The sequence below is a fragment of the Solea solea genome, chromosome 15 (genome assembly GCF_958295425.1).
Source record: "Solea solea chromosome 15, fSolSol10.1, whole genome shotgun sequence".
Classification (NCBI taxonomy): domain Eukaryota; kingdom Metazoa; phylum Chordata; class Actinopteri; order Pleuronectiformes; family Soleidae; genus Solea; species Solea solea.
The window spans coordinates 12880237-12905088 of record NC_081148.1 but is presented as its reverse complement, the minus strand read 5'-3'; the positions used below and the strand labels follow the sequence as shown (position 1 = coordinate 12905088).

Sequence of the window (24852 nt, the reverse complement as noted above, 5' to 3'; positions counted from 1 at the left end):
AAAAGTGTCACCTTTAAACATTCTTTTAAAAATCACCGTATAGTAAAAGTACAAGTATCTTAGCAGAAAATGACTTTGGTAGAAGGTGAAGTCACTTTTTATAATATTACTAGTAAAAGTAAAAGTCTTAAAGTATATGACATTTATTGCACTTAAGTATCAAAAATAATCTGAAGAGTTAAGATTGAGCCATGGTGGCTCAGTGGTAGGGTGAGTTGTCTTTCAATTGGAAGGGTGTGGGTTCAATTCCTGGCTCTGCTAGTCTTTGTGCGTCCTTGAGCAAGACACTTAACCCCATGTAAAGCAGCTCATCAAGACTAGAAAAGCTCGATATAAACACAGGCCATTACCAACTCTTCTTCTTCTGATTTTATTTGGTAATAACGAGTAACAAAGACAGTTAGAGGAAATCTACATTACATTACACTGCACATGAGAGCAGGATTCCAGTGACCCAGCATCAAGTGAATTGTGTTTGTTAGAGGTAATCTTCCCTTTAACGTTGCATTACTTGTCCAGACAGCTGGGTTCATGGGAGCCAATGGGAGCTGGGCTCCTATAAAGAGGGTTTGAGCTCCCATGAAGGTAGTAAAATTGTAAATCTTTAACCAACCATTTATCATGTTCAAATTGTTTGACTTCATAAAGTTAAGAGATGCAAGGCAATCAGTTTCCTCAAAAAGTTTGAGTAGAATTACAGTATCAGGTTTTACAATCCCGAGATCCAGCAACTTGTTTCCAACAGTGCATACACGTCTATCTTTGTGAACCATATCTTTTCCTTTGGTTTTATAAATATCTCTTAAATTCTGTGCCACTACATTCATGATTAATATCCGATACAACATTATACTGAAAACAGATTTATCTGCCAGCTGTGCTCAGTATGTTTCCACATAAAACCATGTATCCATTTCAAATGGAGTTGTTGTTTGAAATTATTATCCAAGAGAAGGCATTTGCCTCAAGATACAATATGTTGTATCTATTTGTAAAACATGTATTTTATGCATTTTTGAAGAAACGATCTGACGAGCAGATTCTGTGCTCAAATGTTCTCCTTCTCCATGGAGTGGGCTTAATGTAATGCTGATTGCGGTATCAAGGGAGAACGTGGGGATCATTTTGTGAATATAAGAAGCCGAGTGGTTTGCATGAGAACATTGTATCTGGTATAAAGTTTCCATATGACAGACTATAGGTATCCTGAGACATACTGTATGCTCAGCAAGAATCAATAAATGCAAGGAAGTGTAATGTGTGGGACCACGGCGGCGTCTTATGGGCTCTTTCTGACAACGTTATAGAGCGACATGAATGTTTACAGCACTGCAGGATGACATTAGCAGAAATTCAATCTGAAATGTAAGCAAAATATGTATCACCTCCACAGTCTAGACGCTCTTATTTTGACCTTGATGATCTTCATCAGCTATGTGCTCATCATGAGTCAGCTAAATGTGTATATCCAAGTAAAAAAAACTAAACTTCATAATTGCATACAAATACAACAAAAGATATCTTTAGACCTCCTTGGTGAATCTGTATCGATTTTGTTTTCAACACACAGAGAAGCATTTATGTTTCCTTTGCCGGTACGAGTAGTTTTGGAGAGCGGTAATGGACCTGAGTCCTGTTCAAGACGGAAGGATGCACCTGGTGGGATTCCAAAAACATCCTCTGTTCACTGTTACCGATACCACACTGCCATATTACGCAACGTTCTGACAGCTTCTGAGGGGCATGTAATTTGATTTCACTGTGGAAGAGAAGCACGAGGCTGCGTCATTTCATTAGCTAGATGGTCATTTCATGATGTACACACCACCTGACCTGTAGCTGAGGGCCCACTTCTACACTGCCATATAGATTTTATTCTCATCCAGACTGTCAGCCATGAGATGTTACTTTGAGTCTGGAGGTGAAGTCAGTTTCGCTATCATTAGAGCTGCTTTGTGCATCAAATCATTAAAAAATAACACATACATGTGTTTGGCTCTGTGTGTGTGTGTGTGAGGGCTCGTCTTCTAATCAATTGGACGCATGTAAATTTCCCTGATTTTCTAATACAATGAGTGTGAGAGTTTTTAGTCCCATTAATGACCCTCCTTTGTGATTTGTGCATCTTGACCCCTGCTAAAGTACTGTCACTTCAACAGCAGATGGTACCCCCTTAACACACACACACACACACACACACAGGAGAAGTGACCATGGCAACAGACTAATAATGGCTGGCCTGGTGTGTCGTGGAATCACTCTGTCTAATTTGTTAAGTACCACCTCAGTATATTTGAATTAATCAGTGTCTTCAGTATAAAACAAGTAGCATTAAATGAAACCTCAGCTGCCCACAGTGACAGGGAGATGTTGTTTCACTGGTTCTTATTTGGAACCTGGCTGATGATTGAAGAGGCTACATAACTTTGCACTGTGCTACAGTTTAAGGGCTGATTTAAAAAAGTGATAAAATGGATAGTTCAGGTCTTCTTTTTTTTAAGTTGGGGTGTATGAGGTACTTGTACAATCAGTGTGTTGCCTGTCTGGAGAAGGAGGTTTTCAGAGGTAAAACACAAGGGCAACAGTGTATTATGATGCAGTTGTACTTTCAAAAGTATTTCAAATATAGCAAACCAACCGAATAATATTTGATTTTTACCAGGCTAGAACTCATTTTCTTTGCTGTCCCCTTTCACATCAAGACAATGTGTGTATTGTATTCTGGTTCTCCAGTCTCCTTCTCTAAACAGGCAGCATGGTCAACACTAAAGGCAACTATTCCTTTAAGTCAAAAGCAGATGTTATAACAACATACAGTATACCTCACTAAGATTGTTGCTTGTTTTGACTTTTTATTTTGAAAAACCCATGAAATGCTCCCAGTGGCACGGGGCCAGGTGATTATTTATCTATTATCCTGTTCATATTTTAAGGAAAAACTTCTTCCTGTATAAGAAGAAGGCAACGAGCAGCCACAGTGAGGTTCCCCACAGGCTCTGGAAGAGCCACTCCCAATGACTCTGCTGGAAGTGCATCTCCCAGCTGAACGGGAAGTAGAAACCGAGGAGAGAGTGGCCGACATAGACAAAAATGGAGTTCATCCCTGAGGTGGAGAGAAGAGATAAGTGTGTTTTAGCCTTAGTCAAATCATTCATCTGATTAAATAACTGCACAGCTTGATTAGCTCCAGACATTACACTCCAGGGGGCTATTTCACTATGTTCACTTTGGGTCAGACTGTGATACAAAGTCATTTTTGACATTAGTTTGCCCCAATAAACTAGAATTAACAATTTCCCGAATGTCAATGTCTCCAGAAAAGGGAGCATCATTCTGATTTGATCCTGCATGAACCAACATTGTTGCCATTTTGTGAAAGTGGAAACACAGGACCAGCACCATCCGACCATCTGGTGCTGGTCATATGGTGAGCAGTGATCAGGTGAAACAGAAAACAGCTGTCTGTGTGCGGAAATCTCCCTGATGAGAGTGAGGTTAAAGGCCAGAAAGCCAAAACAATGAGCAGAAAGATGTCGGAATGGTGAAGAGAATTGTGTCACCATGAATCATTGTTTGCGTAAAACATATCAATGAAATTCTTGAAGACGGTTAATGCACTTTGAGCCACGTGATTTGTGATTTAACATTACCTGGGTATATGAATGGCTGTCCACCCCACCAGCCCTTGATGTCAATGACAAAGAACATGGCTCCCAGCAGCAGGAAGGAGAAACAGCCCATACATGTCACATAGGACAACGACCTGGAGAGACAACATCCGTATTTCACATTTGGGCGTCACTAAAATGTTAGTAGCGTGGTGTAAACAAGCGTGTAAAGACACAGAGTCTATCAATACTCCACGGCAGATAAATAACACCCAGGGATTTTAAGGCAATTGGGCAAAAATGTGGGACAGTTTGTTGGATTTGTCTCTCGTATCAGACGCGGATCCTTGGCACGTGCCACATGGATTCGTGCCAGCCAGCCATGTCCCTGTCTGTTCCTAAGTGCAAGAATGTTTGATGTAATATCATCTAATGTAAAATGGCGGCCTCCCTGAGCTTTCACTGGACTTTTTTTCTTCTTCTAATTTTTTATCTCAGCTGAAGTGAGGCCAAAAAGGACTCTTGGCTGAGAGTTAATTACTTCTAGACATCCAGGCAGGGACTCGTACTCTAGAGCTCAATAACCTGTGCATGATGAACTGCCCATAAAAGCCAGTCAGGTAATGGCGAGGGATGAGCGCTGTGGTACCAGGGGCCCTGTGGAGCATCACGAAGAATTTGCTTACACATCACAGATGAAGTGGTATTCTTTCTGCACAAACATTAAAATGATTCACATCATATTAAGGGGACTGTGGGAGTGGAACCACTGCACAGGTCATTAAGTCATCTGTGTCTGTGATAGATATTGTGCTGTATTTCATGCAAAACATTTACCAGGACCCCCGCCCAAAATAAAGGGGATATGATAGTTTGGGAGCAGTTAGAGAGCTGTATGATTAAATAGATGTTTTTTCCCAGAGCCATCAGCCTAGCCTGTAGTGAGATGTGTAGTGAGTGCTTCTGGGGAAGAGAGGATAAAGCATCCTTAAGTCTGTCGGCCATAAGGAAGAGTGATCATGTTGGGAGGATGTATAACCACTCCACCTCACACTCCCAACAGCCCTGGTGCTTATTTACAGTCAGAGCTGTTGTAAGAGGTAAGTAAACGTGTGTTTTAGCAGCCTTGATTTGTGCCTGTTGGAAACCCATTCTTTCTTTTGTGAGGAAAAGTGGCTGGATTTAGAGGGTCAGGAAGCACTTACCAAAGGTTTTTATTGACAGGTATAAATCCTCCGTCTCGCGTGCACTTAGAAAGGATGGCTGCAGAGATTCCCTAAGGGTGGAAATGAAACAGATTTCAAATCGATGGAGGGCGATAAAGTGAGCTGTATTGGGCAGCTAAAACGTGAAGCAACAGAATCACGCAAGGGAGGCAGATTAACCGATCATCTGAGAGTCAGAGGAATAGTTCTTCAAGTCACACACACACTAGACATAATGCATTCCCTATTCCCTTATCCTAACCATAACCATAGATTTAACCCTAACCCTTAAAACTAAGTTTTAAGCCTCAGAAATCCCGAAGCAGAGGTCTCAAACTCAAATGACCTGGGGGCCACATGAGCTTCAGGTTTGGTCCAAGTCCAACTGTGTGGGTGAAAAAAGTGTTCTGTATCAGTGGGTGATATTAGCTTAAAGTTATATCACGAAATTCCATCATGATGTAGCAATAGACACTTTTTAGTAAAGGTGCTTGTTCATGCATAACAATATATAATTCACAATAAAAAAAACACATGTATGATGCAAAAATGAATGTACAAATACCACAAACAAACATTTAAGTGGTGGACCACATGAAATGGATTGAAGGGCCACATGTGGCCCACGTGCCACGGGTGTGAGATCCAGACTAGCCAATTTTATCTACACTAGAATGTTATACTCCTAGATGTATCACCAGTACATTTTCAGGCCCACTTGACTCCATCTTAAGCACAATATAAAGGGTCTAATGAACTTCATATCAATAAACACTTTTATTGTCTCGTCTATTTACATATGATTTACAGCAGATACTTATTACAGAAGCATTTGTGCTCAAGAGAGAAACCCAGCGCACTGGATTAGAATCCAATCCTTGTTAGGTAGATATCCATCATGTGTATAGATGACAGAATCGATGGTGTGGAAATAGCCTAGCTGGGCTGGATTAAGCCTCCAGGCCATCCAGGCAGTAGGATGTGAGATAGGGCTGGTATGTGGGGCAATCGCTCAATTTCAATCTCTCACTTCTGGAGCCTGGTCGTTGGACTTTAATTAACAGGCACTGTTGTTTATTAGGAGGAAGATACGTGGTGTGCCCTGAATATCAGTCCACCACAGGAATACAGTAAACTCTAGTGCAGAACCTGGGTTTATCGTTTACTGCGTAGCGCTTCTTAGTGAACCCACTGTGGGTTTATATCAATCATGTGGTTGTGTGCTTCCTCCTCTGAGGAGACCTGCTAATGTCGTGAGCACATGTCTGAAACAAGAAGCAGTTCAGCTCTGCTTGCTGCCTCCCATCTGAGCCCAAATCATGTTAGAAAAGTGCAAATTAAGAACAGGTTAAATCACTGGAGCTAGTTTTGCTTTGTTGGACTAAAAATACATTCAACCACTGGGAGTACAGAAGAAACCAATTCAGGACTACCTGCTTTATACGTGTCTGCTCCCAAATTGTATTCAAATGGAATGCTCCTTTTTTTTTTATAAGTCAAACCAATTTAATTTTCTTTTCAGTCTGTTTACTGAGATTTTATGTGTTTATCTTTTCGCTTGATCCGGAATCTGTCGTCTCCAACACTGTACTCTCTGGCAGCATCTGCATCTGCTAAAGCATTTGCTGGAGAACCATAACATACAGTGGAAATACATAAAAGTCTGCTGGTTATTTATTTGGTCATGTGTTACTTTATCACTTGCTGCCTTTAGGAGAAACCAAATGGATCTAATTTATTTCACCTCCCTGCGGCTGCTCACTGCACAATAATAGTCAATGAGATTCAACACCGGGAGATAAAATGGGGGAGATTTTTCAAGGATTGAGGTTAATGACATAAATTCTCACAACTTTCTCTTCATTTTTATTGGCATCGTTCCCTCCTTCTGATTATAAGTGTTTTCCCTCTTTGCCTTTTACTCCACTGAGGTTGCTTCTCTTTTTTTGCTTGGTTTGATATAAGGATGGTGGTGTTTCACATCATCAGTCTAGATGGAAACATCTCAACCAAATCACATTAATATTCACCACAGGATGATATTTAATAAGTTCTCCTGCACCTATATCTTTCTTGGACGCTTATGTTATGTTAGGTTTTATGTTTTCTTGAGCCTTCTGATGTATTTTGTGTTTTAATTACCTTGTATTTTGGGGGGTGAGGGGGCACAGAACAAGTTTTCTTTTATTATTCCTCCTGCAGATTTCTTTGTTTTCCCCCTTATTATTTTCCCCCCTAATGAATCAGTTGTTTTTTATGTACTGTATATTTATTAATATGTATTCTTATTCTTTAAATTAATAATAAAAAACAATAAAAAATAGCCTAAAATTGCATATATAATAGCATTTTCATCGTGAATGTGTTTACATGCTGATTCTTTTTTAAAATGTAATTATAGAAAGAATAATGTGGTCAAAGACACATTATTACTGTGTGAACATGAAGGAAATTTGAATAAACCCGACAAACCTGCACAAAGAATCTAAAATTTAAACTAAAACATAACTAAGCATAGATCAAGTAAGTATATAACTTAAAGCTAATGGGATATCTATTTTTGTGTTGTTTTTTTCCTCAGGCTGAGTCAATTTGCCTTTTCCTTTCATGCTGAACTGTTTGATATCCAAGGCCAAATGATGCAGCCAGCTCCTGCAGCTCCATCATCGCTCCAGATCACAGGACTGAACACCATTTCACGATATCTGCCTCTGCTGCATGGAGAGGCTCGCACTCACCACATTTTTACAAACAAGCTACATCGATGTATGCAGTTTGAACCGTAAAAAGAGTAGTCGGGCACAGTTCAGAAAAATCTCAATCTCGTAAGAGCAGACCATCAGCCTTCTGTCACAGGTTTACAGATGCAAAACGGGCCGTCTCGTCTGACACTATACTACTCCCTGTGGGACAGATTCCCCTTCTGAATGAATACAGGAGCCAGCTTGCTTCACTTTGTGCTTTGAGACCACCCAGCATGAACACAAATCCTAAACAAACATAAGTGGAAATGCTACGCAATATATATTATTTGTTACATGCTAATGATACTGACTGCAGATGTGTCTAAGTAGTGTGCACAACTCTCCTGATGTAAAACCACATGTGATACCGACAGGCAATAAGAGACAGTGTAATCCTCCTGAGGCGCTGGATACCCATGTCTGTCCGGAAACACAGCTCCACACATGGATGTTGTTTGATTGTACTGAGATCACACATACGTCCTCTCCTAAGTCCTGCTAATGAATGGCTCCGGCAGCTATGACTAATACCTGAGTGGCTGGAAAACACATTGCAGACTTTACCTGCAAGGCGAAGTGAAACAGCAAGACCATCTAAGTGCTCAGCTGTGTGTGAGTCACCGAAGCAGGTTTTGTTGTCCTGGTTGCACATTTACACACTCGTGTTCTTTATCAGCTGTGTTTAAAACGTTCATATTCTGAAACATACCAGGAGGACAGCCCACACGAGGAAGCGACAGAGGATATGGACATTTCTTCCCTTATAGAAAATGATAATTTTCCCGGCCTGTGGAGAAGGAGGCAGAGATAAGCAGACAGACCAGAACTTGTTCAATGAGAAATACCTTATAAATATCTATTGTGTGCATGTATTTGCACTTCAGTAACAAAATAGGCCTGGGATGTGGGTGTCAATATTGTGTCCCTGGTGTGGTGATCACATTTCTCCTATCCAGTCAGACCAGATGTTGGTTTTAAGTCATCCGCACCCTCTGATTAATTTGGTGATGATGAATGCATTTCAGCTGAGGACATTAGCACGGGTGAACACAGAGGAGGGCAGCAGACACCTGGTGTGTTGTCTAAGACACGTTGACTGAAGGGCTCAGTGCTAACCGCCCACTGGGAATTGAGCAATGTGGCTGCTTTTGCCTGGCAACTTCCCACAACACAAATGGTTATAAGTGACATTGTCGACTTCACAGATGCAGGTCTAACAACCAGAAGCACTCGCCCCACTTTCTGACATCATTGTGTCCATAAAGAAGGGCAGCTGTGCACTTACAATTAGGTGGGAAAGAGTCTTTCACATAACCTTCATTTAAGTAGAGAGTTTTACAGCCGATGAGCGCTGTTTATGAATCTACTTAAACTATGATACGGGTAAAGAACATCATTATTCCTTTTGGTTAATAATCGCTGTTACAGAATTTTATTTTAAATTTTATTTTCAAATATCACTTAATGGATTTTCTGCCAATCAAGTGGGTCTGTTTTTATATGGTGCTTTTGTAGCTGCTTTACACTACAGTTTTGCCATTCACCCACACTTTCATACAGTGCATTTACATGCAGCGCTTTATCTATCACTCATCTTTTGAACCCATTCACACGCTGCAGGCAGGGGCAACATGGAGTTAAGTGTCTTGCCCAAGGACACTTCGAAATGTAGACCAGCAGAGCCAGGAATCAACCCCACAACCTTCAGGTTGAAAGACAACTTGCTCTACCGCTGAGCTGCCGTCAATGGTCAATCCATCTAAATTATGCATTTCCAGAAGCCCTGCTGGCCACAGTTTTCATATGTGAACTTCACGTTCCTATGGAGACAAATAAAATGTCGTTCACATATTTAAACTCGGGCGGCATGAGAATTTTGGCATGTATAAAATATCTAATACATGTCACTAGGGGAGAGTCTGTGTGAAAACTATTCACAATTACTCTGAAGATAACCTTACTTATACACCTCAATTTGAAGAATATACTGCCTCGTAAAAAAAAAAAAGGAACTAACCATGAGCAAAGTAAACATATGAAACCTTCTAAAATGCTCAGGATATCAAAATAATAATTTGATTTGTAGAAGGGAAATACATAATCTGTCCTACCTGCATCCCGAGGAATCCCATGACAATGGAATTGATTGTACCCAGAATGCCCTCTGGGTCAAAGGGCTGCGTCGTCTGATACATTTCCTGCAAAAAGAAAAATGAAATGGTTTCAATTCAATTTTTGATGGATTGATAAAATAATGAGTAGAAGAAAAAAAGAACCTACTTTGCATGTAGGGTATCTATACATGTTATCACCAAACATGACTCTATCAATGTATCCTGCTGCGCCTCCAGTGCAGTTCGGGTAAAGACCATTATCACCAATTCCACCAGCTCCCAAATATCCTCTGACAACAGAGCAGAGCTGTGATTAGTAATAAAAAAGTAACACAATAAAGTGATAAAAGCTGGATTTTAAAAAAAAAAAAAAAAAATCATATATCTGATGATAAATATCTTGTCTCTTTGTGTTCACCACTTATCCATTTAAAAAAACAGAAAAGCTGTGGGGAAAATGCAACAATTTGAAGTCACACTGTGCCATGCAGAGTCACAGAAGTGGGGAAAACAGTAAAGCTGCAGTGAGCAGAAGACCCAGAGCGAGGAAGATGGATCCTCTGCCTCCGCTCCTCTTATTGCACATGACAGTCTGAGATTGGCTAATTATGCCCTCTGAAGCCTCCACCACAGGCCCATAAATCACAGCGGCCTGTAACAGCAGCATCACAATGTGCAGACTAACACCTCTGCTGCAGCGCGAACTGCACCGACTGTGCATTACATCAACGTTGAGAGGTGAATGAAATGTACACATTTTACATAGAGTAATGCAGTAGTGCATGCTGTATCAGTGAGTATCAGTGAATTATGTGCTTAAACGTACGTGGGGCAGTTGGGTACAGGCATCAGGAAAGTGATGCACAGCCACAGAGTCTCCAGCAGGATGATAATCAGCCACTGGGGCCAATACACGACCAAATCCTGGACTTGACTCCACCAGTGAGTCTGTGTTAAAAAAACAAAAAGCACAAAATATTTACAGCAAGTCACTGCAAAAAGCTCTTCTGTAGGAATGGCAATGTCAGTCTGTCTGCCGGTCTGCTATTGGACAGATAATGAATCATGTTACCCGAATCCTAAAGACTTGGATGTCCTTTTAATAAACCTTCACTGATCTATTTCTCAAATTGAATGTGATGGACTAGCACAAGATTTTCTACAGTCAATGATGCTACTGACCATATCGACCCTCTGACACAGTCATTCCTAAACTTCCGAATGTAGCGGCCCGTTTTAAATTCTCTAAAAAGTACATTCTACCCAAAAAGGTTGTGTTTCCCTTTAAAAGGAAAGCACATTTGAATTTGCTTAATTTGTGAAGCTGTTTATAACTTACAAATGGCAAACTTAATTCATTTGACAAGCGTAAAACACAAAGCACTTTATTATCTATGAAACCATCCACATGAATGCAAATATTTGCAGAGCAACTTGTTTTATAAATGAACTCTAAATATTAAATAAGTATTGAAGCTTAATGACAAAACTCAAAAGTAAAATCTTCCTATTTGTTTGTTTTTATGACCTTCACGGTCCATTAGGAGACCTTGGCCCACATTTTGGGAATTACTGCTCTTACAAATCATCCGGCAGTGTTAAAGCTTTCACTTGTCCTGTTACTTGGTTTATGACTAAATACTTAAGCTGCACATTCTTTTAGGGATAAATTAACATGTAAACGTGCACAGATAAAAAAGATAAACATTAGACCTGCCACAGCATGTTAAACCTGTTAGCTGGTGCTTCTGTGTCAAAGTACAGACAAGATCAAATGTATAGTATCTAGTATTCTTAAGTGTTTTTTTCCCCCCTTGTATGTAATGATGAAATTGAACTTGACAGAGCTGCTCACTGATGTCAGTGGGATTTCTCTCTGTCTCCACAAAGTCTGCAGGAGAGACAGAACAAAGTAGGTGAAGGCCAGACGCTGCAGCACCCCAGGGATCCGCAGCCAGGACCAGGACACTGCAACAAAGTCAAAAACACGCTGCACGGATAAACACACAACCAACAGCACTGTGCACTTTAAAGGCTCAATGTGTAACATTTAGGGGGGTTGATTTATATAAATTGAATATACCACAAATAAGTGTGTTTAAAATCAATTTAAAAATAAAAAAGGTTTAGTTTGTGTTCCCTTACAATAACAACATTTTTTTTTTTTGCATGACACAGACCACCATCTTGCGTCACCATGTGTTTACCGCAGCCTGAATGGAAACACTAGCTAGGGCATGCATTTCATATTCTGAAGCATCCATCCATCTTCTACCACTTTATCCTCCACATGAGAGTCACAGGGGGTTGCTGGTACCAATCCCAGCTGACATACGGTGAAAGTCAGGGTCCGTCGTAGGGACACATCGAGACAAACAACCATTCATTTACATTTAAGCATTTAGCAGATGCTTTTATCCAAAGCGACTTACAAAAGAGGAATAAGCTACATAGCAGTAGTCATGGAAAGAACTCCGCTAGAGAGGAAGATCTCACACTCACACCTACAGTCAATTTAGAGTGTCCAGTTTTCCTAAATCTGCATATTTTTGGATTGTTGGAGGAAACCAGAGAACACCCCCCCCCCCCCCCACACACAGAGAAGATGCAGCAACTCCATGGAGGAGGGCGCTTGTTCCCATCGCGTGCTAACCACATCACCAACCGCGTGGCATTTTGAAGCAGATGCTTCTTAATGCAAACAAAGAAGAACAATATCCTTCCTGGTATGCGAAGGCCACTGTAGTTCTCCGTTTGTTACAATCTGCAGTCTCACCAGTAGATGTCACTAATTCTTACACACTGGATCGCACAAGACATCACTCGTAACTCACAGATGTAATTTCCGCTGATTTGAGCAAATTATAAATCAGGAATTCCATCACATTGAACACAAGACATTGAGCATGTCTTTCAATCCTGCTACCTCCACGTCCTGTGAGAGGATGATGGACAGACAAGTGTCAGTGTTCGGAATTAGATCATGTCAAGAAGGTGGGAAGCTGGTCAAAGATTCCCACTTATCTCTTTGTCTTGACAAACTGGGTTGGATACGGCTTGGCCCCGAGCTGAGAGATTGATTTTTATCTACACATTAGTTAATTGAAAACCTCTTTGCCACACAATGTGCCGTAATAACAATGCAGTCCCAATCATTGATCTGCTCAAATCAAATAAAAGGCGGAAATCTCTCTTTTCACAGGAAAGAGGAAGCTTTTACTGATGACACATTTGTTAAATATGCAGGCTATAAGCCCCTCCAAGATAATTTACTACCTGTCTCGCCACAAAGCTGTCACTTAAATAAAACGTATAGTGAAAGATATAGTTTAAAACCAGACTGCAGGAAACTGCAACACTCTTTTTATGTGTGAAAATTAGACCTCTTTAGGCTCAATATCATTTACAATTACAAGCATCTCACTTACACTGATTATGGTGATTCTTCTGGAAGTGAGCAGAACCATCTGACTTATCTTTTCTCAAGTGTCACACGGTCTGAGATAAAATCTTGAAGAACCTTTTTTTCCAGATGGGATTTCAATTTAACTAATTAAAGCTGTTATTTTATCAAGTTCTAAACTGGCATAGAAGTTAGAAAGACTAAAACTGGAGTTTTTTCAAGGTCTGTCAAGGCTGCTTCAACGAGGATGTAGACCAGGGATTTATTTGAAATGACTCATAGTTGATGTTAAAGGTTAACACCTTCTTCTGTCTCATCTGACACTGAAATGGTTTAACATTGAGCTGATATCTGTCTCCATTCTCTTATTAGATCAAACCGGGCAACAGAACTGGCAAGGGCGTCCTTGGAGACAGAGGACGAAGCTGCAGTTTATGGTAAAAGTCACCATGTTGCTATGAGCAGCTCCAGCAGGAGCTTCCACAGCAGCTGCATGGGCCTGAAGTGTGTAACTCTATCTGTTTATAATTGTCCATTACCACAGCCGTTGTTTTTGCTCAATCTGCCTCTGTTAAATTTCCCCTGGTGCTGGATTTTTAGACTACACATACAATAACAATATTTTTGTTAACCAAGTTATACAGACATCCACCCATGAAAGTCCATTAGCACTGGGAAGGACTAATGTGTGAGGGGCACTCTGTGCATCCCCAGGTGAACAATGAAATAGGGATTTTCAGCCTGCCTCCCTTCTTTAAACCCCAACAGAGACCTGCAGAAATCAAGGCCTTATTTGTCCTTTGTTGGATTAATAGAATCAATATAATCTGTACATACAGCCAGATGACACCCAGAGAAAATGTTATATTATCAGTAGGGTTAAACTAACCTGCACGACAGTCTAATCCCAGCTCATGGGAATTCTGCTTCATAATGAGAGAAAGAGCCTTGTTTAAGCCTTGTTTTTTCATAATAAATGTATCTGTATGGATAGTAAATTAGATTTTTTTTCTCTAATATAGCCCCAGAAACGCTACACACTGTAACTTTAAGTATCAAAAATTAATATATATATACAATATATTTTAACTAGGTTATTTTCTTTTGATTGACTAACTGATTAACTGCTCTAACTGCTGAAAATGGATACCAAAATACCATTTTACAGAGGATGAAATGTTGTTTGTGTTGCACAAAATCAAGCAAATGCAGTTTCAGACTGACAGCTGCATTAACAAAAGCATTGATGATAATGATTTTAACTACTGCTCATGTAATAAGTAGACCTATTATTAGACATGCCAGGGTCAGGATTTTAAGCACAGAACAAACACATACACATACACATACACATGTATGTGTGTTCCGTTAATAATGACAGTGTGTGTGCACCTACATGGTCCATCTCTTGGAGAGTAGTTGAGGAAGCAGAAGCCGAGCAGCAGCAGGACGATTGTTCTCCAGGTGATTTTGCGTAACAGCTGGAGGTGAGTCACACCTTTCCTCTGCATGGATCTGAACGCTAAGACCACTGAAGTCCCGATGATAAACACAAACCTGGAAGAAAAACCCCCAACTATAAACAGCCGTAACATACAAAACTTTGCAGATTTATTTTTTATCAAGAGACTATAAATAAATATCTGACGACACGACCTACCATGGCATGACAAGGTCTGCTACAGTTAAACCTGCAAAAAAAAATAGATTGCATAGATGCAGATATTTTCAATTTCATGTCATGAGTTAACATGATTTGACAATCCAAAGGGACAACAAGAGAAATAACAAAATAATGTCCTTAAGGCGCAGCTCCTGATATTAACTTTCCACCTTTAAAAGGTGTGATTAATAAATATCTTCACTCCAGTGACAGTAGCATCCCTGCAGCAAAGACAATTCATCAATCAAACCACCCGTGGAATCAATACACCCTTGTAGATGTGGCTAGGTAGCATTATAAAATGTAATACATTTCAGAAATGTTTTTTTTTTTTTACTTTTATCCATCCAGGGAAAAGGGACAAAGCAACTGTCTCCTTCAATCACACAGATGCCTTGCTCAAGGGCACCTGAAGACTGGTAATTGCAGCAGGGGAGCGTTTCACTTTTACTACACCCTCCCACATTCTCCCAGCTGTCATTTAAACACTCATCCCTCCTCCTCCTCCTCCTGCTCTTATGTTCCCCTCCCTGGTTGTTAATAACAATAGACATATATAGATTGGGGCTTTGGTTTGGCTCATATGACGAATGACATCCTGTATGTTTGCTTTGAAACAGCATTTATCATAATTAGTGACAACAGGTCAGAAAATGCTGCAGACATGACGAGGGGGGAAAAAAGGCAGCCATTGAGTAATGTCCTGCGTTCGTTTAATATCTGGCTTAAAAGACGCTGCTGTGTACATTAAACATGTTCACCACTGTGGACCTTTCATCCACTAAATCTACCTGAATGACAGAGGTAGCCAACATGCATACATGCACATTCTCTCAGTTTGATGTTTGTTTTTGTCTTTAATGAATGGCTTTACTTCACCGTTCCATGGTGCATGTTGGAAGAACCAGTAGCCTCCTCCACCATAGTTCACAAACACCATCACTGTGAGGGAAAACCTATAAAGACAGAACACTGAGTGAGCTGGACAAGAGTCAATAAATCAATTAAAAAAAACACATGTTAAAATGTGAACTGCATGTTAATGTAAATATTTTGGACTCTCCTCCAACAATACAAAGATACTTTCATTCTGAATCAATTTCAACTTCTGAATCAAAGTTAAAGAGGCCCACTCCAGATGCAAGGTAATGCAATCTAAGCATTATGAATCACTCAGGAAAATGAACACTTGTCCTCTGGATCTCCTCAAGCAGGAGTGCTGACTCAAGACTCTGTGGCTAATATATGATACACTTTATGCCTTAGCACTGGCCAGAGCCGCTGAAACACAGCACACGTGATGGAGTGCTTCACTGAATCAAACGCTGGAGGGGGAAAAAAAAGGTGTTTGCGTCGCATGTAAGAAAATGGCCGCGTGCCATTACACAACACAAACTTGCAGCAGAATGGAAATGGAAGCAACCAGTTTTGCTCTGAGGCAGAAACCATTCAAAATATTTCAGGTAATTATTTTTGATTTATGTGTTGTTTAATCAAAAATAGACAGGGAAACTCACAAGAGGGTCTTTGAGAGGCAAAACAAGATTAGAGCAACCTCCAAGAACGAGACTCTGTGATAAGGAGCTCTGTATCTCCCTCTGCCTCCTCTTGTTTTTCTGCTTAGATTAAATTAAGAGGTGAACCGAAGCCATTACTGCTCTTTTAGCCCCAACCTGCTGATACAAGATTTTAATCGGCCACTATTATCTCAAAAGGGGCTATTAAAGTAGACTAAACCCTGGTGCATGTGTCCATGTGCTCTCTCCATCTCTCTCTCTCTCTCACAAACACACACAAACACACACACAGATGAACACAGGCTATCGTTTAATTTTTGACGAACAAATCCATTAGTTGCCATAGTAACAAAGACAAAGGTTAAATCACTAGCCAGATGAGACCCAGTGAAAATGCCTGCATATTGTGGATTATTGGCAATCTTTCTGATTAAAACACCCTGGGTGTCTGAATTTGAATAATCATACCATTATAGGCAGATTACATTACAAAGGCCTCACATGTGTTTCATACATATGTGTATAGCTAAGCATTATTTATACAAGCGCTTCAAAAATAATGTGATGTGTACTGAGATCACTTTGTTTTATGAGTGAAGAAAACAACAGATAATGTCCAGGCTGAAAAAGCACAGGCGTGTTTCTCAGGTTTAAGTTGTAAATATCCCTCTAAAGCTCTGTATTGAACATTTGTCACTTCAATAACAGATGTAATTCATGTCTGGAAGTCACTGTGTATTTAACGCCAACAGGTTGAAGACAAATGTGTCCGTAGCATTGCAGCAGTGACAACTGAGTACAACTCAGTGAAAGACACTGATGATGGACTTCTTCAATTTGAACCCCTGCACATGCATTACCAATTACAGTAATAACGCAGTACATTTTCCTGTCGCAATATCAGTGCAGAGTATTGAGTTCCTTACTGTGATGGCCATATCAGGTACACAGACACCAATCTAGTCATAATAAATAACTACTTGTAAGAAAATGCCAAGGTTCTTTTTTTGTGGCCAAACATCTGAGCAGATCTGAAACCAAATAGGGGGAAAACTTGGAGCACAGTCAAAAACAAAACTAATGAACCAGCCACCTGGAGGTGAATGCACCCAGCAATCCATTGTTTTGATGTAATAGTTGTTTCCTCTGTTGTATGGGACCGCTAACTACTGACGGTGCGATTTTCAACGGCAAAGAAACCAGCAACAGGCTTTTAGCAGAGCGGCACAAGATTAAAATCCAAATCCTTTTAGAAAAATTAACGTGCGACTGCACCCCACAGTCGTCTGTATATCATGTCAGTGGAGCCTGAGCAATGATCAAAAAAACCTCTCAGCTCACAAGAAAAGCCTTTTGCCTTCAGAAATGTCTCAGCATTTATGGCAGATGAGTGATGTGTCTGTTCTCTGTGGAAAGTTGTTACTTATCAGAGATATGGATCATAAGTCACTGAGCTGGGGAGGCACACGCAGCGTTAATCCTGAGCCCCGAGTCACGGTGTGATTAAGTGTGTTGTCAGCTATGAGAATTTCGAGTATTACCATTCGGGACATCAATATGCAACAAGTAACTGTATTCCTACAGTGACATTTCAGCTAATAAGATTAAACAGTGTTATAAAACTATGTGCAATTAAAAGGGAAATTAAAATGTCTCTTTTCCTTGAACCTTTGCATAACCAAATCAGTCCAAATGAAATAAAACTTTTAATTCAGCATATACGGCAGTTTCAGATGTTTTTTCATGCAAAAGAAATCCACAGATTAAGAAGATGCCAGTCATCTGCGAGATGCTGCCTCTGTGCTGCTGGATTTCCTCTCGCTCTCCATTTTGGCAAGAGATCTATGACTGTGTGGATGTGTGCTGATATGTTGACGGTATTATTACATCAATTATTTGGCGAGGGGGAGGTCAAAGCCACACCAGCATCCTGTTTCCAGAGAGGCGTGCTTTGTGTCTACCCCCAGGCCACAATTAAGGCTCGTAGGGAGACCAGATTCAATCACATGCATCACTCCTGTCCAACAGAAACACACTGTTCCAAGCCCGAGACGCACTGATATCAGAAATCATGCCCAAAGCTATACCGCCTGATAACACAAGCTTGGGGGAGCATGTGGCCAGACTGTGACCCCGGTAATTACTCTTTATGCTGAGCCTGTAGATCCTCATTTTCCTCAGACGGCTCCTAACAGAATAAGCATATGTGAATGAGCTGCGAGCAGGCAGGATGGTTGTTGTACGTACCCTCTAAAAGTGTCCAGTGAGCGCAGACGTGTTGGTTTAACGTTTGTCGTTTCTTGGTCAGCTTCACCAGCATGAGACTCGGCCTGTATGGACAACAATGACAGTGTCTTTTAAGTAAAACCCAGTGTGGATCATATGCAAGTATCTGACAGTTAACTCTCATACTGTATATTTAACACTGGTTCAAATGGTAACAACTTCTTCTGCATGGGCACAGTTAAGCTGTATACATGTTCAGTTTTTTTAAATGTTCAACTTAACAAACTAAAGGCCCAGTGTGTAAAAAATAGTGACATTTAATGGTAAGATTGCAGATCATAACAAATGGACCACTCTTAGCACAACTTTGCCATAGGTAACCTTGTAGGTAAATGCTATGCTATGTTTACTGTCTACCTGCTGGACAGTTAGCATGGAGGGCAGTCACTTAAAACCCCCCTCATATACAGTATTATAATAATATTTCGCAAAAGGAAAGATAAATGATATTACGCATACAGAGGTATACAGAGCAGGGCATTCATTCAAAGCCAATACCTTTTCTACCTTTTAATAAAGGTAGAGTGTTCACCCTTTATAAGAAATGTAAGTTTTTTCCAGGGCTAGGGAATTTGGAAATGTGATTTAAAGCCACTTTTACACATATGCAGCAAATCATCTAATAAAAGGTTAAACAAATCCATTGTTTAGTACACCTTTAAATATTTTCTGTCCTTTGTCTTAGCACCAGTGATTTACAATGTCTAAGCTCAAAGATATGTAACAATAACTGTGCTGAGATGTAAAAATATTGTCCAAAATGTCACATCGGTCATAACCCCACAAAGTCATGTTCATCCTCTCTGTATCCCGGGTCATATTGTGTGCACGGCGGCAGTGGCTCTGAGTCTCTGAAGGCAGCACAGAGATGACTCTGGCCTGTTGCCCTCTCAGTTGGATTAGCCTGACTCACTGGCCTCTGTGCAGCAGCCTAAAGAGCCAGAGCAGGAAGACACTCGCTCTAATATGTTATGATGGATCGGCTTGCCATCCAGACAGCATATGGAAGACCGAGACATCTTGCTTGGGAGAATAAGAGGAGCCATTCATGCTCACCAAAAATACACAGCAGTTCTTTCCGTCGAGCGAGCTGATTGGACGGACACAACGCTCTGCTCTATCACTTGTATGCAAGTCTGCAGCACAACTGGCTCTGCAAACATTTGTATCAATCATTCCATTAGTGTCTCCCAAACGGCCTGATGACTGGAGTCTCTGAGCAATTTTGGTATGCAGGCTGCAGAGTTGGCCAACAAGAATAATTCAGTGTAATGTTGGATCAAGGCAATGTTACTCTCCGACTACAAGAAAGCATGAAGTCAACCAATTTCTGCTGAAAGAAGTTCTGTTTTTGCATTGTGTGCCTCTGAATGCTCTCAGGTCTCATGTGCAACATTTATGATGGTTTATTGGCAAAAATGTAATTTACATTAGAATGTTTTCTATGTACTTTAGGTACAGTAAGGGCCTTGCTTTACAGAGGTCGCCGTCGTTAACTACGACTGCACAAATGAACAAAATTGTGAGTTTAATGTTGCATATAGAAATTGCACAGCTGATACTGATGAGACTACCACTCAAGCACTCATTTCATTTGTTTATGATTGATCCAAGTCTAAGCAATCAAATTATGCATCTGTGTCATCTCATAATGTGTAGAAAGATATTTATCAGCAGCAGCAGTATTTTACTTACATTATCCACTGAGTGCTGAGGACTTTGGCAGCAAATGGTCTTAATAAAGTTTGATGTACAACGCCTCCTGTAAAAAAAACCAAAAAAGAACAAGTCTGGTCTGTCTGGGTCTGATGGAAGAGTAATCAGTGCAGAATGGTATTTTCATTGTGGATGATGTGAAAAACACCTGGGTACCTGTAGATGTACAGTGCCACATTGAACAACAGTGTGATTATGGCCAGTAAGAGAGCTGAGACCAGGAGAGCTGACAGAACAGGGAAAGAAAAAAAAAATCTTATGTTTACAAATGGAAGTTGTGTAATCAAACTGCACCACCATACGTCACAGTCTCCCTGCCTGGACGTCAATGTTTACCATGTTTATCAGAATAGAATCTGACTGGGAATAAAAAGGCCTGCTAAACTAGTCTAAACAGTCCACTTCATTCACCTCCAGACTCCCTGTGGGAATCAAACCGTGTCAAAGGGGATCCCTCAAGTGACATACAAGAGCTTAATGGAAAACTCTTGGTCGATCCATCACAGAACAATCACCCTGGGTAATCTAAGCCCGCAGGCATCTGGAAAGGAAAGTGTAAGACTACACTAGGTCCAAATGAAGTATACAAATACATTGAATGCCTTTGGTTTATGAAATTATAATAATTAAAATAAGCACTGGGCGAAAATGAATAGCTGATAATAATAGCAACATCTGTACCACTGCTTAATGTGGATGGAAAAGTTAACTAGGAGACTAGTGCTGGGTAATTTATGCGAAATATCACTGATTCTAACCCTGTCTCCCAAACAAAAATTGAGGTTATTACTCATCAACAGCTCCAGTAGCAGTGAAATATCAGCGAGACATTAGACAGCTGTGCCGCTGATTATAAAGCTACAACACAGGAAATATTGGTGCCGTCTTCTTGCGTCAAAGCATGGCAGACAAAGAGGCGGTGTGCGGCGTGTTTGTCTTCAGTGGAAAAACAAACAAAAAGACATCATACTAACCCGGGCTGAATCCACACTATGACATCCACTCTGAACTAAGAGTGCTCACTTAATCACCTCGGAAAAGTCATGGCATCTCTGGTGTCCGCTCATAAAAACACCATAAAGCTCTCAGCACAAACAACATTAGATCTCTGCAGCAGCCATGCTCACTCTACATGCTACAGTCGGAATAATTTAATGAAGGTAATGAAACAGCTAAATTAAGTTCAGATTGTCAAAACGTTTGCTTAAGTCAATTACTCAAACTCTTGGCTCAGGGTTTTTAGACTGAAGTGACCACTGAGGGGCCACTGAGCATTGAGTGGGAGTGAAAAAAGTCCAACTTTTTTGGGAAAAGCAGATGTTCAGTAAGGGTGGGCGATATGAAAATGATATCAGCATATTCTGATATTGCAATAACAATATTTTTGTTATTTCACAGAATTTCAGAACAAAACTCTTGATATGGAACGATATATAGCTCACAATAAAAACGTTTTTATTGGGTAAAATGAAACTTTGCATTAAAAACATTCAGAAATAACTTGATATCAAGTGGTGGGCCACAGGAAATTGACTGTAGGGACACTTGTGTGCGTGTGAGACCTGTGCCTTAGCAGGTGACCTGTGGTTTGTGGTATGAAGCAGAATTCAGTACTAACACAATTAAAGGGTGGATCTGATAATACATCCTTGAAGAACACAGCACATCACCCAGCAAATGACCTCATGAAGACCTGCGGCCAATCAATGAGAAACGCTGAAGTAAACTTTGAAATTCCCTAGCAGAGCAACTCTAACCTGTCCCGAGCTGCTGACCAGACCATTACTTAAGCTGAGCAAGTCCTACGGGGAGTTTGTATAATCACCGGTCTGTGAAGCTAATGGAAGCTCATCGTACTGTGAGGGGTGCAGTCACACTGACCATATATCTGCTTGGATAATGGCTACTTGGCCTTAAAAGTCTGATCTACAACATAATCTGCAATATTGTTAAGTAGAGTGTACATTATGGACGGAGACGCTTTCAAAATCCCATTACGCCCTAATCCTTCCACACTCCCTAATGTATTACCCACAATCCCCCACTCACGGAGCCAGGCCTTCAAAACAAACAGAGAAGCTTTTCTTTTTATCCCTTTTCAAGAAACCATGTCTTATTTGATCAATACACATCATGTCCCAAGAGATGGATGAGAATTACTGCTCGGTAGACGTGGACAGGCTGAGTGATTCTGCTCTTTGCTGACTCAGTCTAGGTGGAGAGTGGATCAGAGGCTTGGCCCGGGAGTGAACACAGGTTCCATTTTACTGTCACTGTGTCTAAATAAGGAAGGTGCATTCGCTCTCAGTCAAAACTATTCAGCGTCAGGACTGAAATTCATCATCTTGCTCACTTACGCAGGTGTGCATTGCTCGCTCTTTGAGTCACGGTGTGAATGCAGTTGGGTTTACTGGTGTCTTCTGACCTATGGATGCACACAAAGTAATGACCTCCTTCTCCGTACGTCTGACTCCACCTGCATCCAAAACAGTGACAAGCACATAACACAAGAGGCTGTGTTTATTTGATCTCCTCTGAGATTGTGTGTTTCCTCAGAGGAATACATTTTTTTTTCCACACTGTACAATAAGGCACTAGTACACACCACAGTCACAGCTCTGGAGCACCCCCTAGTGTCCATGGATTCAAAGTGTGTCCCTCTGTACTTGGACCCCCAAAACACGCATTACACACTCATATTGATCCACTGTTGGGATGACATACTAGCTATCACTTGGAGTGTTATTTCAAAGGGAGAAGGAAATCAATAGCAGCTCAGTCTGGTTAGAGACCTCAGCATTGATCTAAGAAGGCCAAGAGCAGGGCGCTGAGAAAAAGCAGAGAACGCACCACAAACCTGTCGTCCTGCAACTGAATCCCTGGCACCATGTTTGCGGGGTGACCCCCAAATGGAAAGCTCTGCCCTGCTATCTTTTCAGTACTAAATATGGTAACAGTCTCCTCCAGTTAACAACCTCGCTGAGATTTCCACAGGACGTGTGGCTTCGAAGCTTTAAAGAGCCCTTTTCATCAATACTGGATTGTCGGGTCTTATTAACCCCAAAAAGGCCCCTGATCAATACTTAGCGAAGTGGTTTAAGGGAGGGCATCACTCAGGTCCAGAAAGCAGGTCAGGACTACTCCCCCTGTCCTGTAAATAATCACACAGACTGCTGATGCATTCTTAGGCTGCCACCGCACTATATTATGTCTGCAGACAAGAGAAATACACTCCCACAGGCAGAGTCATTATGAGTAAACAGGAAAACAAATCAGCACTTTTTGCCATCTGTGGACTTTACCTGCAAAGACTTTCATTCCTCGTCTGTGATTCCACTTGCACGGTCAGAGTGAATTTAGTGCTGATCACCACAGATGCATTACAGTTGTTGGGCTTCACTGTGACTAAATGTTGGTATAAACACTGAGAATATGCAAGAGAGAAAGAATTAAAACAGTTAAGAATACAGGAAGAGGAAATATTTAATGTTTAAAAGATTCGAAGCTTAGCTGCTTATAACCATACAAGATTACAAGTGAAAGTATTAAAAATAATAAAATAAAAAAATAAAACGAGTGCACACAATGTCTAAGGCAGCATAAAAGAGTGTTGACCTCAATGCTTCAAATATCTCTTCAGCCAAAATTGAAAAACAAACAATAGGACATAACGTTGAGGTTTATCATCCTTAATCTTATTTGCCGTCCTTACATATTACATCAACCACATTGCACATTATTATGCACACTCTCTGTACCTTGTAGCAATAATCTGATGTGTAGAAAACCTGCACTTCTTCTGTCAGCTCGTTATGAAACGCTAACAAAGCCTGGTCCATTTTCAGACTGGCACCTGGAACAGTTTGATGATTTACAGCTTTTTGGACATCACACATACAAGAGAGCAGAAGGGAGAATCAACTCACAGTCACCATCGAGATCCCAACACTGATATAATCAATAACATTATATGTGTTATTATAGAGTTGTACTTTGATGAGGAGAAGCCAAACTATATACTTTGGACTGAAATACTATAAAATGACTATGACTTGTAAAAACGACCGCTATGGGAACAAGACCAGATCCACTTCCACCGACACTGAACCCTATGACTCACCTGGTTGTCCATAGCTGCTGGCGACAACGATTAACAAAGTCAGACTTGCTTGTTTCAGTGACCTGAGCTCCATGTTGCTTCTTCAGAGCAGTCACTCTTGTCCACTGCTCATCTTTATAACTCTCACCAATATAAAAAGCGGTCAAAGGGCAGAAGGCATGCGCGGCTGCTATTTACTGTTGTCTGATGTTTGGGACAACAAATAATCACTAAGCACCGTCTCTGTGTGTGTAATTGGGGGTATGAAACAAGAACACTTGTGTCAAATGGAAGGTTTTTGTGGCTCTGTTTGTTTTAGATCACGTCTTGCTTTCTCTTCAGAAACACTACATCAACCTTATCATTTCCCTTATCCAGCCAACTGTTAAGAGCTGATCACTTGTCACATCCTCTTCCTCTTCTCATTTCATTAACGAGTTCATTTCCCTGAGCGCTCGATGTGACAGTTGAGTTCACCGGGGCAATCTCACAGGAGC

At 40.7% G+C, this 24852-nt stretch overlaps 1 protein-coding gene across 3 annotated transcripts; it reads right to left on the bottom strand.

The window, feature by feature from the left end:
• Positions 1 to 368: 368 nt before the first annotated feature.
• si:dkey-192p21.6 (uncharacterized protein LOC565246 homolog) lies at positions 369 to 24497 on the bottom strand. Of its 3 annotated transcripts, none has more exons than XM_058650817.1 (18): positions 24377 to 24497; positions 24015 to 24109; positions 23559 to 23680; positions 22614 to 22732; positions 20413 to 20482; positions 20236 to 20302; positions 18502 to 18584; positions 15617 to 15693; positions 14735 to 14765; positions 14471 to 14631; positions 11527 to 11639; positions 10498 to 10619; positions 9838 to 9961; positions 9669 to 9755; positions 8267 to 8344; positions 4814 to 4884; positions 3651 to 3763; positions 369 to 3103 (listed from the first exon to the last, which is right to left on the bottom strand). In XM_058650817.1, exons 1-18 carry the CDS (start codon positions 24447 to 24449, stop codon positions 2922 to 2924), a joined length of 1788 nt encoding a protein of 595 aa, XP_058506800.1. In that variant the 5' UTR covers positions 24450 to 24497; the 3' UTR covers positions 369 to 2921. The 3 variants fall into 3 exon arrangements, with proteins under 3 accessions (XP_058506800.1, XP_058506799.1, XP_058506801.1); XM_058650816.1 differs by having other exon boundaries at positions 24015 to 24133; positions 24377 to 24496; XM_058650818.1 differs by lacking the exon at positions 8267 to 8344 and having other exon boundaries at positions 24015 to 24133.
• Positions 24498 to 24852: the final 355 nt, after the last annotated feature.